The following is a 17,934-nucleotide window of genomic DNA, read 5'->3' as shown; positions in this document are numbered from 1 at the left end:
ATTAAAAATACTAATTTTCTCTAAACTAACTGTTTTATTTCCTCTTCATCTTCTTGAACTTCCCACCTTTTCCACCCTTTGAGGATTTTATCCTTTTCCTCACTCCCACAAATTGTTCAGTATCATCATCACTTCCATCGGCATTTTTTCTATTCTTCCCTCCACTCTTTCGATCTTCTATCTCCTTGAGAGCCACCTTGGCACTTCGCTGGGCTTCACCCACTCGCTCCTGGAGCACCATTACTTCGTCCTTGTCGCACTCATACTGCGGCAATTGCTTCCCAATCAGATGCTCTATCCTCTGATACAGCTCAACATCGTACTGAGTGACAAATGTGATGGCTTTTCCTGATCTTCCTGCCCTGGCTGTTCGGCCAACGCGATGGATGTAGTCCTTGCTGTGGGTGGGGATGTCAAAGTTCAGCACAACGTCCACATGCGGAATGTCCAGCCCTCTCGAAGCCACATCAGTGGCAATCAGGATGGACCTGCTCTTGGATTTGAACTTGTTCAGTGCTGCTAATCGCTTATTCTGCGACATCTGACCATGGAGAGGTACAGCTGCCAAGCCCAATTCCCTCAGCATCAACGCTGTTCTCAGGGTATTGTTGCAAGTGCTGCAGAAGATCATAAAACTATTCCCAGCCAGATCATTGAGAATGTGCAACAAATAAATATCTTTGAATTTTGAGGGGATGAAGACGTAGTACTGCTGAAGTTTCTCAACTGTTTGATACTTGCTGGACACTTCCACCTTGACGGGATCCCGCAGGCAAGCCCTCTGCAACTTCCTCACTTTGCTCGTCATTGTAGCACTGAAAAGGAATGTTCTTCTTTCCCGTGGAATCTCCTTCAGGATCTTATCCAATTCCACCTCAAAATCCATATTGAGAATTCGATCAGCCTCATCCATCACCAAATACTTTATCCTATCCAAATCGAAGCCTTTTGTGTTCTCCAGGTGATCCAATAATCTACCCGGAGTGGCTATTACAATGTGAGGACGCTTGGCAAGCTGCAGAGATTGAGCTGTCATGTCCATTCCACCAACAATTACTGCAACTTTCAACCCAATGCCGCTTCCTTGAAAAACAGAAACCTTCTTTGACTATCTCAGTAGGCTTCTCGATAAACAAATCTCGTCTTTTTAAGGAAAAATCAGTGGTAGTGACGAAATGAGTTGTTATCTCATCATTTTCTTTATCAATTGTCTCTTATCATCACTCAAAATGCTAGGAATCCCAAATTTGTACAAAATACAATTTTTCTTACTCACCCAGAGCTTTGAATTGATCCCCAATTTGATCAGCAAGCTCCCTAGTTGGCGTCAGTATCAGGGCAAAGAGAGATTGTGGCGTCTCCATCAGAGATTGGAGAATTGGCAATGCAAAAGCAGCTGTTTTCCCGGATCCTGTCTCAGCAAGCCCTATCACATCCTTTCCCTGAAGAGCTAGAGGAATAGCTTCTCGCTGAATTTTGCTGGGAGCCTTCCATTTGAGCTCTGCACAAGCTTCACAAAGGACATCATTGAGCCCCTGCAATAATGTCACCGGAACGTGATACCCACGTGCATGATCTAAACATAAACAATGCAATTTCATACCAAATCCTGCCATGTTAGCTGTGTTTCCTTCTCTCCTACATCTGTACCATTCTCCGCAGCATCACCAACACCATTTTCCTCACTATTCTCTCCAGAATTATCCCCATTTTCACTATTTCCTGAGCCACTTTCCAACTCTGAGTCTGACATTTTTAAGGTTATGTAAAACACTGACGAAAAAAAGCAAAGTCAACGCCCTCTACAAATCTCAACACAAAAATATAATCTTGGATAAAGCGAATTTACCGCCAAAATTCAAAGCAAAATTATAAAAGTAACGACTTAATTCATTCTCTTTATTTGCTAAAAGTGTTTAGAAAACTTCTCCAAATGGTTTGATGGTCAATTCATGGATTTGAACATGCGGAGGGGTTCCCAGAACATGCAAGACACTATTGGAAACATCTTCTGGCAGAAGATGTGGTCCTTGTGCAATTAAATCTCTGTGTTCTGGGAGAAAGATATCTGTTTTCACAACTCCCGGACTCACAGAAGTCACCTTGATGTGATGTTTGCTCCTAATGAACTCCTGACGGTGGATTTCAGTGATGGCAGTTACTGCAAATTTGCTTGCAGGATACATATTTTGAGACGGCTGGTCGAGATAGCACAGAAGATGATGGCCAACAACGCTATTGATATGAACAACATGGGAATTTCTTCCATGCTTCTCCATAGATTTGTAGGCTTCTCTGGTGCAGAAAACCAAACCCATCACATTAGTATCAATAATCTCTCGAATGATATCGGAATTGTCATTGTCTATGAGGGCAGTCTTGCGAAGTAATCCAGCATTGTTGATCAAGACATCAATTCCATTGAATTTTGCATCAATCAACTCAAATACTCTTATTATTTCCTCTTCTTGTGTTATATCGCATTTCATGGCATGAAGATTGACTCGAAGATTGCCAGGGAGTTTATCCTTTAGGGCTTCTACTCGTTCAACCCTTCTGGACAATCCCACAACGGTCATTCCCGCTTTTACGAGGTCTACAGCAATAGCTGCTCCTATGCCTGTTTAGTGAAAACACCTTCAATCTTCATCTTCAATCTTCCACCTGACCTTATCCTAAAAATTGTATTTACCTGCAGAAGCTCCAGTTACAACCGCAACTCGATTTTTCCACTGCTCCATGGTTTTATTAGGGAAACCTTAACAATTCAAAGACAGAAATGCCACTAAGAGTGTTCAATTTCCTTAATGCCACATTTATATAACACGAGGCAGAGATAAGATAAAAAACGTAATTGTGATTACACATCATGGTGAAAATGAAAATATTACACATGAATGAAATTACCAAATTGGGAATTTTTAGGTATGATTCTTCCACAATCACATCTATTGTAAGTACCATCTTGATCGGCTTTCTCCGATCGGTCTGATATTTGCAGAGTATATGTTTGGAGCATCCCTGATGTTGATAATGTGTGATGCTATTTTCGGAAATTTTCGCTTCTTATTTTGAGACAAAACACTTGAAGGCAAGACACAAAATGTCCCTTCCGGAAGCGTCAGTGGAAATGGATTCAATCAGAGTAAAAATACTCAGTTTTCAAAAGCTTCGGCGTACTGCACGCCTTCTCAGTGGCTACAGCGGGGATTTTAATTACATAAATTATATTGTACAAAAAAGGGAAAAAATTATGTAATATTTAATTTATATAATAAAAATCCCCTCTGTAGCCACTGAGGAAGGCGTGCAGTACGCCGAAAGCTTTGGGAAACCAAGTATTTTTACTCTGGATTAAATCCATTTCCACTGACGCTTCCGGAAGGGACATTTGTGTCCTACCTTCAAGTTTATGTCACTACGTCAGTTTTCATACTTCTTTATACAAAACACGTTTTTTTTAGATTATCTCTAACTGTGTTATCACACTTGCACATTAAAATTTCAATATGATTCACATTAATTGTCGCTGGTGAGAGTCCAAATGTGTAATTTGTGTGTTTGAATCATTTTATTTTTAAAATTCGATCTATTTGTTGATAAAAAGGTAGACTTGGCCCGCAAAATTTGATGTAAATTGATTTATAGCATTATTGCGAAAAATTAATGCGATTTTCTCTTTAATTTTTTAATGTGAAAAATATTTATGCTTTAGGTAAATTTAATCTTATTTTTGCAGGCCAAGCCCACTTCTTTATCAATAAATAGAAAAACCCCAAATATTAAGTGACTCAAAGACACAAATAACATATTTCTACGCACACAAGCGACAATTAATGTGAATCACATTAAAATTTTAATGTGATTTTTTCGATCATTTTTAGTTCATTTTGTAGAACTATTTGTATAGATAAATTTTACAAAAAATAGGGGAAAAGATTTCAAGCTCACACACACTCTGGCTTCGAACTCTTCATATTTTGCCCATATTCCTCTTAAATTCACATCTGCATCACCTTTCTTTTTGAATATCATAACAAATTCAATGAATTTAATCCAGATTTGAGTGCCAAAGAGATATTATGCAAAAATCTACTTTTCAGTGGACATGATTTCTCGGAATTGGTTTATGTTAAATCTAGAAACTAAACATTTTCTGTTAGTCCATGATTTTAATTAAACTAAACCTTGAATGAAGGATTTTGTTTATTTGAATATAACTTATTCTACAAGACGAAATGTAGTGTAAAATACGTCAAAAATGGTATTTTTTGTATAAAATTCTCACAAAAAAATCATTTTTTTTCAAGGTCTAGTTTAACTCATCATAAGCTAGCAGGAAATATTTGATTTTTGAATTTAACATTAAGCAAATCCGATAAATCTTGTCCATCAAAAAGTAGGGGAGACTGGGGCAAAAAGTCACAAATCGAAAAATTTAAAATTCAATATCTTCCAAGGTAAAAAAGATAGCGGCTCAATTTTTTTTTCTATAGATAGCTTCTATAGACCTTATTCAATGTCGTAAGTTGCTTAGAATTCGAACAAGGAATTTAGAAAATAAAAAATATCGAAATTTTTAGATTTTATTTTTGAAATTTTTCCTTGCAGAAGATAACAATTATTACCTATTTACTTTCCAAAATTGACGCAGTGGTGAATATTTTCTAAATAATTTGGATTCTTTGATTACGAATCCGCTATCTATTTTAGAATTTCACAAAGGTTCTTTTCTCCAGAAATCCTTTTATTAAAAATGGTCACTTGGGGTAAAAAGTAACAAAAGGTATAGAATAGAGCAAAAAGTAACAAAAATCGAAGCAATTTCTGATGTCTCACTGCGAAAAGAAACGTCATTACCATGTCTCGCCGCTTGTTGTTTGCATTGGTCAAACGATTTTCAGTCTTTTGTGTGTTTTTTTCTAAAATAGCTTGAAAAGCGCTTTTCTCGTTTTCTCACTTTTCTCGCAGAGAAAACGGTGTTTTACAAAGGTGTAGATGAATAAATTTTCTATGAAAATATGTCCTCTAGGTATTTTTTCAAATTTACGGAAGCCCGTAATGAATCGAATCAAAATATGATAATAAATAGTACCTCATGTCTGGTACTATTTGCCCCAGCATTTTTGAGAATGGTCACAAAATTACCTTTTAGAAATCGGCTCGATAAACGTATTTCCTCACAAAATAGAGGAATATTACTTTCACAAAGTTGTAGAGTGTTAAGTTTCCTATAAAACTGCGCTAATTAGAAATCTTGAAGCGCTCGAGTAGCTTGTAAAAAAATAAAATAACATAACATAATAATAGTTTTGTGACTTTTTGCCCCAGTCTCCCCTATGCTTTTCTCGCAAATCTCTTCAAAAATCAAGACCCACAGGCTGAATTTCTGAAATTTTTAAAGGAAGATTTCAGAAAACGTAGTTTAAAGTTTGTACTTTTATATGCTTTAAACTTATTGAATTAGATAATTTAAAAAAAAAAGAAAAAAAAATATTGTCTCTATCGGACACCGATGTTCTAATTGTCATTAAAAAGTTAATTACTATTATTTAACTAAATGTAAATATACACACTAGGGGAATATTGGCATGGTTCGCACAGAGTGAACATTCAAACAACGCAAATTTTCTCTTCATTTACAAAGAGCTAGTTCGTCATTTCTTAAGCTGGCTATACATTAGACATAATTTATTGAAATATTTCTTTTCAATATCAAATATTGACAAGGATTGCCTCCACATTGCAAAGATTTATTGACATAAATGTTTCAATATTGAAGAAAATTGTCCAGTGTGTAGGCAAATATTGAAATATTTGTTTCAATATGGAACATTTTATTCAATATTTTATTTCATTATTTTGAATGGCTACAAACTAGGCCAAATTATGTCAATAAAAAATTTCAAAGTCACATTGAAATATAATTTCAAAGAAATTCTAAATATCAAATTGATTTGATATTTCCTTTAATATTTTTTAATGGTCAGGAATCTTCTTCCTTCAGAACATCACACAATTGCCGGATTTTCCTTGTTCATGAATGAAAACACATTCAAGATCGAAATCCAAGTCAAGACACATCTCTCCTGCTTCCTCCAGAAAATCCCAGATTCTTGGAATTTGGTTATATATTTTGTTCAATCTCCTCAAGAACCCATCTTGGTCAGCACTAATCACCTGCTTCCTCCAGAAAATCCCAGATCTTCTGGGGTTTTCTTGTTCATTATGCCCAAAGCACTTCAGATACATTCTGTGGTCAGAGGATTCCTGGAACTTTCTCCAGGAAATCCCAGATTTTCTGGGATGTTCTTGTTCATTATGCCCAAAGCACTTCATATAAGTATAATTTTATGATACGAATTGGAGTCCTACAGATGGAACGAAGGCTTGTGGTTGTGACCATCCAGTCCTTTTACTCGCGATGGTAAACTCTCCTACGGAATGATACGAAGCATGATCCAGAAAGTCTGTGAGAATTCAAATTATTAATTCTATTTGGCTTTTGTTTCCAATCTGAAGTGTTTTTGACATAATATACAAGAAAATCCCAGAAGATCTGTGATTTCTGGAGGAAGCTCCAGAAATCCTATGACCACAAAAAGTATCTGAAGTGTTTTTGACATAATATACAAGAAAATCCCAGAAGATCTGGGATTTCTTGGAGGAAGCTCCAGGGATCCTCTGATCACAATATGTATCTGAAGTGCTTTGGGCATAATGAACAAGAAAATCCCAGAAGATCTGGGATTTCCTGGAGGAAGATGGGGAAATTTTCTGACCAACTTGGGTATTTTTGGGTGTCCTTGACAAAATACGGAAGAAAATCCCAGAAGGTCTGTGAATCCCTGACTAGACTGTTTTTTTTTTAATATTGAAGTTTTAATATTGAAGTCCATTTGTTCAGTATGTAGGCAATTATTGAAATATTGGTTTCAATATTCGCTTCTATATTGAAGTTTCTTTTCAATGTCACATTTAAATGCTATTGTTTCAATAATTTGTCTAATGTGTAGACAGCTTTAGCCATAAGATAGATAATTATTAAGCTCATGAGACGAGATGAAAAATGGTACAGCTCTTTGTAAACAAAGAGAAAATTCGCATCGTTTGAAGGTTCACTCTGTGCGAACCATGCCTACATTCCCCTACATACACAAGAACTGTTGATGAGATGATGAGGAAGTTACGCAAATTGCTGATCCAACTGATGAAATATTCTTCGAGTTTGCCACAATCCGAATTTGCAATGGAAGAATCACCTCTCTATAAGATGATTTAGGTTTATCACAGGCTTTCGCTTTACCATAAATAGTAGTATACTAACAGTAAGAACAAGAATAATTTTCTACCAAAATAGTCCAGGATTACCAATTTACCAAAAAAAAAAGATTTTTTGTAGAAGTTTGAGGCATATATTTTATATAAAATTATTACAATTTAAAGAGCGAAATAAGTGCTGAATTGCTGAAATACATTAGAACGACATTTTTCTTTTAAATTTTGTGATTGAATAAATATAATGATGAGGCTCAAGATGAGACATAAAATAAAAAATGCACTAAAATCTATAGGATGAAATCATATAAAAGAATAAAATAAAATGATTTATCAGAAAGGCTCTCCAAAAGGTTTAATGGTAAGATCATGAACTTGCACACGAGGAGGAGTTCCCAAAGCATACATAACACTCTGGGAAACATCTTCTGGTTCAAGACACGGAAGCTGATCGAATATGTCCTTGTGTGCTGGCAAAAATATCTCAGTTTTCACAAGGCCAGGACTTATAGAAGTCACTTTGATGTGCTTCTTGCTTCGAATGAATTCCTGCCGATGAATTTCTGTAATGGCAGTTACAGCATATTTGCTTGCTGGATAGATGTTTATTGGCGGTTGCTCAAGATTGCAGTAGACTTTATGTCCAGCAATGCTGTTGATGTGAACAACATGGGAATTTCTTCCGTGTTTCTCCATGGATTTGAAAGCTTCCCTCGTACAAAAGACAACACCCATAACATTTGTGTCAATCACTTCACGAACATGAATGGAGTTGTTTGGATCAGTCAGGGCAGTCTCACGATAAATACCAGCATTGTTGATTAACACGTCGATTCCATTGAATTTAGCATCAATCCTTCCGAAAACACTAATAATATCCTCTTCTTTGGAAACGTCGCATTTTAGAGCGTGCAAATTGTGTCTGATATCGGATGGAAGATCATCCTTGAGAGCTTCAATTCTTTCTACTCTTCGAGCCAATCCTACCGTTATCATTCCCGCTTTAACAAGGTCTCTAGCAATAGCAGCTCCAATTCCTTCAGATTAAACAGAATAATTACTTCATTGCAATTTTATCTTAATATTTATAAAGTTAATGCTATTATTTACCTGAAGATGCACCAGTCACAACAGCTACTCTATCCTTCCACTGATCCATTTTTAACGCAGAGTCTTTTTTGTGCATCCAAACTATATCAACTCCAAAAGCCGACTGACAAATTTTCAGTTTAGCAATATAGGAAAACCAGATATATTACCAATTTACAGCAACTGCTGAAGGTCAATAGGTCATTTATTTTTGATCTAAGAGAAAAAGACCAATACTCAAAAAAAAAAATTAACAAAAAAATCTCCAGAGTGATTTGGCAGAAAAATTAACATTTATGAGAGGTATTATATAATTCTCGCCAAATATGCAGTTGCTTTCAACAAGTTGAGATTTATATTTTTTTTGTGGGATTGATGACTATAATCATACTATCAACCAGCTGATATTAATAGATCTTCTTCTACAGCTGGTTTTCAGTGTGTTTAATGGGATTTCCTTTTGAGTTATTTTATTTAAAGAGATTCATTTTATTGTCATATAATTATATTATAATGATTAAAAATATCATGAGAAACACATGGTAATTCGCGAGAATATCTTGCGAAAGTGGGAGTACCTTCGTAAACTCATGGACTCGAGTAATCTTCTGGAACTCAGGAAGTCCTAAAAAATCCACAGGAACTCAGTTAACCTCATTCAGAATTTTCTAGTTCTTTCCAGTGAAGAATTTTGACTTTTCTTTTTTTTCATTCCGTTTCTTTCTGTTGTTCCGAAAAATTAGCAACCACACAATAATTTTTGCAGTAGCAGCTATTTATGTGTAAGTTTCCCGTCTTTGTCATTTATTGTTTTTCCCGTTTTTCCTCACGATTTGTCAGATATTAATTTTATAGATTGATGATTTTGCTATCTATTTTTATGGATATTTTTTAGTTTTTAAAGGATTTTTTAATATGGGATACTGGTCAAAATAGGCCTTTAGGCCTAAGACCTTGGCAAGGGGAGGTTGGTAAGGGGAGAAACAAACAAAAACAATAATTTTTGTGTAGAGAAGCGCACTACCCTCGGATGACTCAAGTTTCGGACAACTAAATTTGTTTTTTATGTTCTTAAGGGATTGCCTATTGTTCTTTTCAGAAAATTTGAGGCATTGGACTAACACTAGATAATAATTGTTAGGAAGTAATTATGTTCACCACTAGATGGCAGTAACAATTTAGTCTATGTTTTCTGTCCATTAACTTAATGACGTTAATGATTATTCCATGTATGGATTCACTCTGGGAATAAAGCTATTACAGTGGCGACGTGAAAAGTGAATTAGAACCCAAAATGCCGGATGAGAAGTCCAGCAAAAGTGCTAAGAAGGATCCTGAGTCATCGAAGAACATGAAGGATGATCAGGATGAACATGGTGAGCAAGGAGCTCAGAGTTTTGGGCATTTGACTTTGCCGACGAAAGTGGAGTTTTTCCGCCCTGAAGAAGGAAGATGGAGTCGCTGGTTAATGCGCTTGGAAGACACGTTTGATTGTTTTGGAGTTACTGATGAAGCGCAAATGAAGAAATTGCTGTTGCATTACATGGGATTGAAGGCGTATGATAAATTGTGTGATCGTATTGCTCCAAAATTACCACGAGAAATGTCGTACATGGAAATTGTAGCTGAAGTGACGGAAATTTTCGATCCAACGCCTTTGGAGATAGTAGAAGTGAACACGTTTCATGAGCGAAAACAAGGAGAAAATGAAACTTGTGCGGATTTTTTGGCAGCTCTTCGGAAGTTGTCCACAAATTGTAATTTTGGTTGCAAGGAATGCGACAACTTGACAAAAACTCTCCGGAATCAATTTGTGGCAGGGCTTTGGAACAAGGCAATTAAGAAGAGGTTGCTGGAGAAACGTAACTTGACGCTAGAACTAGCTTTTGATATCGCCAGAGCTATGGAAACTTCAGAAAAAGGAGAGGAAAAACTTCAGGAGAGCCGCAAGCAGAGCATCAATAAACTGGCAGAAGATGAAAAATTTCCACCCACAAATGATGATGCAGAATCTGTCAAGAGGATTGTGAAGAAGTGCTTCAAGTGTGGATCAGCTACTCATCTAGCCAATAGATGTCAACCCAGGGAAGTAACTTGTTTTGCTTGTAATAAGAAAGGTCATTTTGCAAAGTTTTGTCCAGAGATAAATTCAAACAAGAAAGTTCAAGTTCAGGGGAAAGAAAAATTAAATAAAGTAGAAGATTTGATGTACTTGGAGAGTAATTTTGAAGATAAAATTTGTCTGCCAATCAGAGTGGGGGGAAAAGCTATGATTTTCGAAATTGACAGTGGTTCACCAATTTCAATAATTGGAATCCAAGACAAAGATAAGTTTTTTCCTCAAGAAGAAATATACCCTACAAAGCGTAAATTTGTGGGGTATGATGGTAATAGAATAGAGATATTAGGTTTCCTGAGAACTACCATTGAGGTTAGGGGACGGGTGCTTCGAGGCCAGAATTTGTATGTCGCATTGGGTTCAGAAAAGACTCCACTTCTGGGCAGAGAATCGATTAAAAAGTTGAATTGGCTTAATTGGAACGAGGTTATGCACGTTAAGAAAGTTGAAGAGGGATCGGCCACTGAGAGATATGTCGATGATTTGAAAGAAGAATTTAAGAAAGTTTTTGATGATTCACTCGGCAAAATTAATGGAATTCAAGGGGAATTGAAGTTAAAGCATGATGCTAAACCCGTTTTCTTGAAAGCCAGAACCGTACCTATTGCTAAAAAAGAGGCAGTAGAAAGAGAAATTGAGTCGTTGGTAAATGAGGGTGTGCTGATTAAAGTGAATCAAAGTAGATGGGCAACTCCAATTGTTGCAATTCCAAAAGCGTCCGGGAAAGTACGGGTTTGTGGAGATTACAGTTGTACTGTAAATCCCAATTTGATTGTGGATAGATATCCTTTACCCACAATCGAGGAGCTTCTGGCGGACATGGCAGGGGGGCAGAAATTTACGAAGATCGATCTTTCGCAAGCGTATTTGCAGATGGAAATAAAGGAAGAAGATAGAGAACTTCTAACATTGAGTACTCATAAGGGATTGTACATGCCTACGCGGTTGATGTACGGGGTTGCTTCTGCGGTTGCAATTTGGCAACGTACAATGGAGTCACTTTTGCAAGACATTCCTGGGGTAAAAGTTTTCCTAGATGACATCAGAATCACGGGAGCTAACGATAAGGAGCACCATTTCAGATTGAGGGAAGTACTTAAAAGGTTAGAAGAAAGGAACATGAGGGTCAATTTTGGGAAATGTGAGTTTTTTGCAGATAAAATTGACTATTGCGGATACGTGATTGACAAAAATGGAATCCATAAGGATCCAAAGAAAATAGAAGCTTTGGAGAAAATGCCTCGCCCTAGGGATGTAGATGAAGTAAGAGCCTATGCGGGTTTTGTTAATTACTATGGACGTTTCTTTCCGAATTTAAGCACCAAACTCAATCCGATCAACAATCTTTTGAAAAGCAATGGCGATATTGATTGGGATAATAATTGTGAGAATGCGTTTCAAGAAATTAAAAAAGAAATGAGTAGTAATAGAGTACTGGCACATTTTGACCCCAAAGAAACATTGATATTGTCAGTGGATGCAAGTCCTGTCGGGGTGGGCGCATGTTTGGGACACAGGTATAGGGATGGCACAGAAAGGCCATTATTTTTTGCTTCACAAACTTTGACGGAAACTCAGAAAAAATATACTCAAATCGATAAAGAGGCCTATGCCATTATTTTCGGCATAAAGAAGTTCTATTCTTACTTATACGGTAGGAATTTTGTATTGATCACCGATAATAAGCCATTATCGCAAATCATGAGGCCTGATAAAGGGGTACCCCATTATTCTGCGTTAAGAATGCAGCACTATGCTATGTTCTTGAAGGGTTTTGATTTTTCTGTTGAGCACAGGGGTACTAAATTTCATGGAAATGCGGACGGTCTATCAAGGCTACCTTTGAAAGAGACTTCTCAGTATGAAACAGACGACCCAGAAATTGTTCAGATTGGGCTTATAAATACACTTCCTGTCACGGTAACAGAGATTAAAGCAGATTTAAATCAGAAGATGTGCACTGTTTTGTTAAATTACAGAAGAACTCCTCATAGTACAACAGGGGTATCTCCTAGTCAGAAGCTTTATCAAAGACAAATAAGATCGCGTTTGGATTTTATAATTCCAAAAGAAGAGGAAGAGAAGGATAGGACTCTTATCACGGAAAAAGTACGAAAATTCGAAATTGGGGATCGTGTAGCAGCTAGAAATTATAAAATTGGGGAGGCTAAATGGAAATTTGGGAGAATTCAAGAAAAATTAGGACAATTACATTATAATGTGTCGATGGATAGTGGGTTGATTTGGAAGAGGCATATTGATCAGCTTAGGAACGTGGGAGAGAATGTTTCGGAAACTAAAAATCAAGGCAATGAATCTTCCTGGGATGACGAAGATATCGACATATCTTTCAGAAGTCCGGTTGTTCAAGAAAATGAAGTAGAAGTACTTGAAACTGAAAGTCAAAATGAGAGAGAAGATGTTTTCTTGGAAGAGGAGGAGACAGATGTGGAGGATTTTCAAGATGCACTTGATAGAAGTCAATCTCATACAGATTCTGAGTCTCTAGAGACAGCACAGTTGCCTGGACCCTTGGAGTTTGAAGGTAGACCAAAAAGAATTATTAAGCCACCGAATCGCCTCAATTTGTAAATTATGCTTTTCCTTAAATTTAATCTAAGTTCTTTATTTCATTATTTTGTTATCAATGAATCCAATTTTAAATTTATCATTTTGGTTATTTGAAAATCTTAAGGAGGGAAGGATGTTAGGAAGTAATTATGTTCACCACTAGATGGCAGTAACAATTTAGTCTATGTTTTCTGTCCATTAACTTAATGACGTTAATGATTATTCCATGTATGGATTCACTCTGGGAATAAAGCTATTACAATAATAATGGGTCTAATTCATTAAAAATATATTGAAAAAATGAGTGGTTTAAAGTCGTCCGAAGATAGCGCCCTTTCCCCTATATATTTTGTACAAATTTCGTGTAAAATTCCATAATTTTTAAATAAATATATAGGGGAAACTGGGGCACCACCAAATACGGGGTACCACCAAACACTGCGATGTTTTAATCAGATATTTGACTTCAGAGGACAAGACTTATAGAAATTTATAGGCATTATAGAGATGCTTGTCCACTGAAAAAATGGTATAGATAGTCCAAGTAGTTTAGGAATAAAAATTAGTGTTTGGTGCTACCTCGTGATTAGTGGTGCCCCAGTTTCCCCTAAGTATAAACGTTATACAAATATGTTGCGATAAAATATGAGAATTACACATTTATGTGTATAACTGCATTGTGGTTTACTATTTTTCCACAACAATTGTTATGTAATATAAATTTTATGTTATAGATAGATTTATAGTATAGTAAACTGTGTGTGTAATCAAATGGTAAATTTAACAACTGATCAAGCTATTGTGTATAAATTTTGTGTTAATCATTTTGTGTAATATTACATAAATTATATAGAATTTGTACACAAAAATAACATATTTATGTAAATTTATAATAAAAATCATGGTAAAATAATGAAAATAATGAAAATCCATAATTCCTGATCTTTGTATAATGTATCATAATTGCCGTAATTGCTAAAGAGAACCGTAAAAAAAATAATGGGAAATAATAATTTAGCAAACAGTGGGAAAATAATATGCTCCCCAAGTTAAACTTTTAACACTTTTAAAGACAACGATGAGGTATATGAAGAGTTTTATATTCAACTATATTCGATTATTTTAATTCAGGTAAATATTAAGAGTGTTTTTGTACAGACTTTTGCTCACTTGGTACATACGCTCAAGAGTATTTGTGTTTGATTAAGTTACGGTTCTCAAGTTTAGAAATTACTGAAATTCTTTCATATTGCCTTTTTATATTTATAGAAAAACCGTAACAAAAAATTCAGGATCTCGTATTCTGACACACTTTTTGGAGATGCATTAAAATTATAAAAAAAAAATAAAAATAAAAAATGAAATTCCGAAAGACAAATGAGTCCTGAAAAACGTTCAGCTACGTGAAACTGCCCTACCTCCTCTACTGGTCTCTCTGTGGTGTTCCAGCAGTAAAAATTAAATTTTGTCAGCAAAAAAAGGAAATTTGAACTTTAAAAGCAGAGTATAAGAAAATTTTGAAAAAAGGAAAAATAAAGAGTTTTCCATTTTACGTTAATTATAAAAAAGTACGTACGTTTTTTTGCTGACCAATTTAATTTTTTTTGCAGATCAAATTATTTTTTTACTGACCAAATCTAATGTTTTACTATACCTACTCTTGTTTTTTATCCTTTTCAAATACAGAGTAATTTTATCGAAACAATCATTTTAGTTTTTTTTTCGACAAACTATTAAGAACAATTCCTACGAGACAAACTTCCATTATACAAAAAAACAGGGGGATGACATTAGCTCTAAAAAATGCGACCGGTTTTAGTGTAATTTTTCCCTGTTTTCGTACACATTTCACGAGATATCTTCAAAACTACGTAGATTGCCAATTTAGGGTTTTCGGTTTCCTCTTCGTTATTAAATTTGCTTTTATATTGTATTAGTATTTTTTGATAATTCATTCTACAATGACAGAAAGCAGCTAATAAACTCAAAAGTTTTTTCGGCGCGCTACAAACATATGGGAAACATAGGAAATGTCATGCCCCTGCAAAAAAATATATATTTTTTACAGACAAAATATGTTTTTTTTTTGTTATTTATTTAAAATATCCAGTTAATCCAGTAAACAAAAATTTGTCGTAGCATTTCTATAATTTTAAAAGCGCTCAAAACATTTCTCCGAAAGGTTTAATAGTCAATTCGTGTATTTGAACACGAGGAGGAGTGCCTAGAACATGAAGGACACTTTGTGAAATATCTTCAGGTTCAAGTATAGGGATTTTAGCTACAAATTCTGCCTGTTCTTCACTGAAAATTTCAGTTTTTACTGCACCAGGGCTAACCGATGTCACTTTAATATGATGTTTACTGCGGATCAACTCTTGACGATGAATTTCTGTAATTGCAGTTACTGCAAATTTACTTGCTGGGTAAATGTTGAGGGATGGTAGTTCAGCACTAAACATAATATTGTGTCCAACGATACTGTTAATATGAACAATATGGGAATTTCTTTTATGCTTCAACATAGATTGCACAGCTTCTCTTGTGCAGAAGACAAGACCCATAACATTTGTATCTAACACTTCACGAATTGCAGTAGAATTATCCTTATTGATAAGTTCTGTTGTACGAAGAATTCCAGCATTGTTAATTAGAACATCAATGCCGTTGAATTTAGAGTCAATCCAAGTAAAAACTTTAATAATTTCGTCTTCTTTGGACACATCACATTTCACAGCATGGAGATTTTCTTGGAGATTAGATGGAAGATTTTTCTTCAGAGCTTCAACTCTTTCAACTCTTCGAGCTAGTCCAATTGTTATCATACCAGCTTTCACAAGATCCAAGACGATTGCAGCCCCTATGCCTATATATACGAATACCTATTAAAAAATGTCCTGATAAAACTCTTTCCTATGTATAATACCTGAAGAGGCACCAGTAACTACAGCCACTCTATTTTTCCACTGTTCCATTTTTATGGTCTGTACGACCCGACAGCCGACACTTTTTTGAAAATATAACTAGTCAGTTTCCCAGTCCAGCAGTACTATTTATAATGGGTGGAAGCTTTAGTGTGTGATAAAATACATATTTATTGTGTGAAATCAAAGTTGATTGTATAAGTAGTCATGTGGCCAATATTAACGAGTCGAAATTTAATATATATATTGAATCCTATATGACTTCATATTATTGCTTCTGGTGAGAGAAACTAGATAGTCCAGAAGTCTATCTTAGATATAGCAAGTCATTCACCATAAGCTCTTCAATCACGCAACATATCGGAGAGTATTTAACGATAAGCTCAGCTTTACTGTACGTCTATTAAAAAATTGTCACGTTTTCTGCGTCATGCTAGAAAAAATATAATTATATATTGTCAAATTATCATGTCAAACCCGTGAAAATGATTGTGCTCGTTTTTTATGATATTTCACCGCAATAAAAAAATAATCTGTAAAACATAATCCAGGTTAAATTTAAGGTAAATTTGTGATGTTATATACAGAAGAAATCGTATTGCTTCAATTATTCTATTTAAATTTTTATTTTGTTCTTTTATTAATACATATTGATTTTCAAAAAAAAAAATCATACACATTTTGACTAAAACTCACAATTTTATCAAAATCAAAAACATTTCATTAAAGCAGTAACAGGGACCCGATTTTTAGAGACTTTTTTGAAAGAGCGTACTTTCCGGTGGACAGGATACTTTCATATGAAGTCAAAAAATCAAATATTTTCTGTTAGCACACAAAAAAAAAATATTTTGTAAAATTGTTCGTAAATGTTTGTGAAAACCTATGGAGGACTTACGAAATGCTCGTGAATTATATAACCCACAAACAATTTCGTAAAATTTTGTACTTTTTTCACAAACATTGTTCGTAAAATGGTAATTTGACGAACATTATTTGTACTTTTACAAACATTTGTTCGTAAATGTTCGTAAACACACAAAAATTATCGTAAAAATTTGTCATTTGTTCGTAAATTTTTGTTTGTCTGGCAAAAATTTACGAACAAATGACAAAATTTTACGAATATTTTTTGTGTGTTTAAGAATATTTACGAACAAATGTTTGTAAAAGTACAAAAAATGTTCGTCAAATGACCATTTTACGAACAATGTTTGTGAAAAAAGTACAAAATTTTACGAACTAGTTTGTGGGCTATATGATTTACGAGCATTTCGTAAGTCCTCCATAGGATTTCACAAACATTTACGAATAATTTTACAAAATATTTTTTTCTGAGCAGGTGCATTAAACTTACTAGTCGTTGAACGAAGGATTTTATGTTTTTTTGATCATAACTTCTTTTACAAGACGGAACGTGGAGTAAAATACGCAGAAAATGTAATTTTTGATATAAAATACTTACAAAAATATAAATTTCATTTTTTTCAAAAAAAAAATTCGTTTACGAACTAGTTTAACTCATCTGCTGTCAGGAAATATTTGGTTTTTGGATTTCAGATGAATCTACATACTCTGAGAAATATTATCTACCGAAAAGTATTCTTTTTGTTTCTAAACCATTTTTGAAAATCAGTCTCAGATGATGCATTTTTAAAATTTTAAAACGAAAATTTCAAAAAATATATAGTTTAATGTTGTTCTTTTATAGAGCCTAACAATCTAAATTATTTTTTTTATTAAATTAGAAAAAAATCAATCATTTTAATCTTTTTGACCCACGTAATCTTAACAAATTCTCTTACTTAATCTCGAAAGTCACGAAAATTTAAATTGAAGATAAAAACATAAAAGCATAATTTTTATTCCTTTAAATACGAAGTATCCAAAATGTTTTTGAACATTTGTTAGAAAACACTCTTATTTTTTTTTTTACAATTTGTGTATTTGTAT

General features: G+C 34.6%; 3 protein-coding genes across 3 annotated transcripts; all 3 read right to left on the bottom strand.

Moving 5' to 3' along the window:
- Positions 1-14: 14 nt before the first annotated feature.
- Positions 15-1,769, bottom strand: LOC129809539 (ATP-dependent RNA helicase DDX47). Its single transcript, XM_055859462.1, has 3 exons — positions 1,604-1,769; positions 1,277-1,535; positions 15-1,083 (listed from the first exon to the last, which is right to left on the bottom strand). Exons 1-3 carry the CDS (start codon positions 1,751-1,753, stop codon positions 35-37), a joined length of 1,458 nt encoding a protein of 485 aa, XP_055715437.1. The 5' UTR covers positions 1,754-1,769; the 3' UTR covers positions 15-34.
- Positions 1,770-1,885: 116 nt separating this feature from the next.
- Positions 1,886-2,867, bottom strand: LOC129809537 (farnesol dehydrogenase-like). The gene is made up of 2 exons (XM_055859460.1): positions 2,693-2,867; positions 1,886-2,620 (listed from the first exon to the last, which is right to left on the bottom strand). Exons 1-2 carry the CDS (start codon positions 2,739-2,741, stop codon positions 1,917-1,919), a joined length of 753 nt encoding a protein of 250 aa, XP_055715435.1. The 5' UTR covers positions 2,742-2,867; the 3' UTR covers positions 1,886-1,916.
- A 4,597-nt stretch (positions 2,868-7,464) lies between these two features.
- Positions 7,465-16,047, bottom strand: LOC129802700 (uncharacterized). The gene is made up of 4 exons (XM_055848761.1): positions 15,984-16,047; positions 15,223-15,923; positions 8,389-8,533; positions 7,465-8,315 (listed from the first exon to the last, which is right to left on the bottom strand). Exons 1-4 carry the CDS (start codon positions 16,030-16,032, stop codon positions 7,612-7,614), a joined length of 1,599 nt encoding a protein of 532 aa, XP_055704736.1. The 5' UTR covers positions 16,033-16,047; the 3' UTR covers positions 7,465-7,611.
- Positions 16,048-17,934: the final 1,887 nt, after the last annotated feature.

This window comes from Phlebotomus papatasi, chromosome 1 (genome assembly GCF_024763615.1).
Source record: "Phlebotomus papatasi isolate M1 chromosome 1, Ppap_2.1, whole genome shotgun sequence".
Taxonomy (NCBI): Eukaryota; Metazoa; Arthropoda; class Insecta; order Diptera; family Psychodidae; genus Phlebotomus; species Phlebotomus papatasi.
Note: the sequence above shows the minus strand (reverse complement) of the source record. Positions and strands in the feature narration are given on the sequence as shown.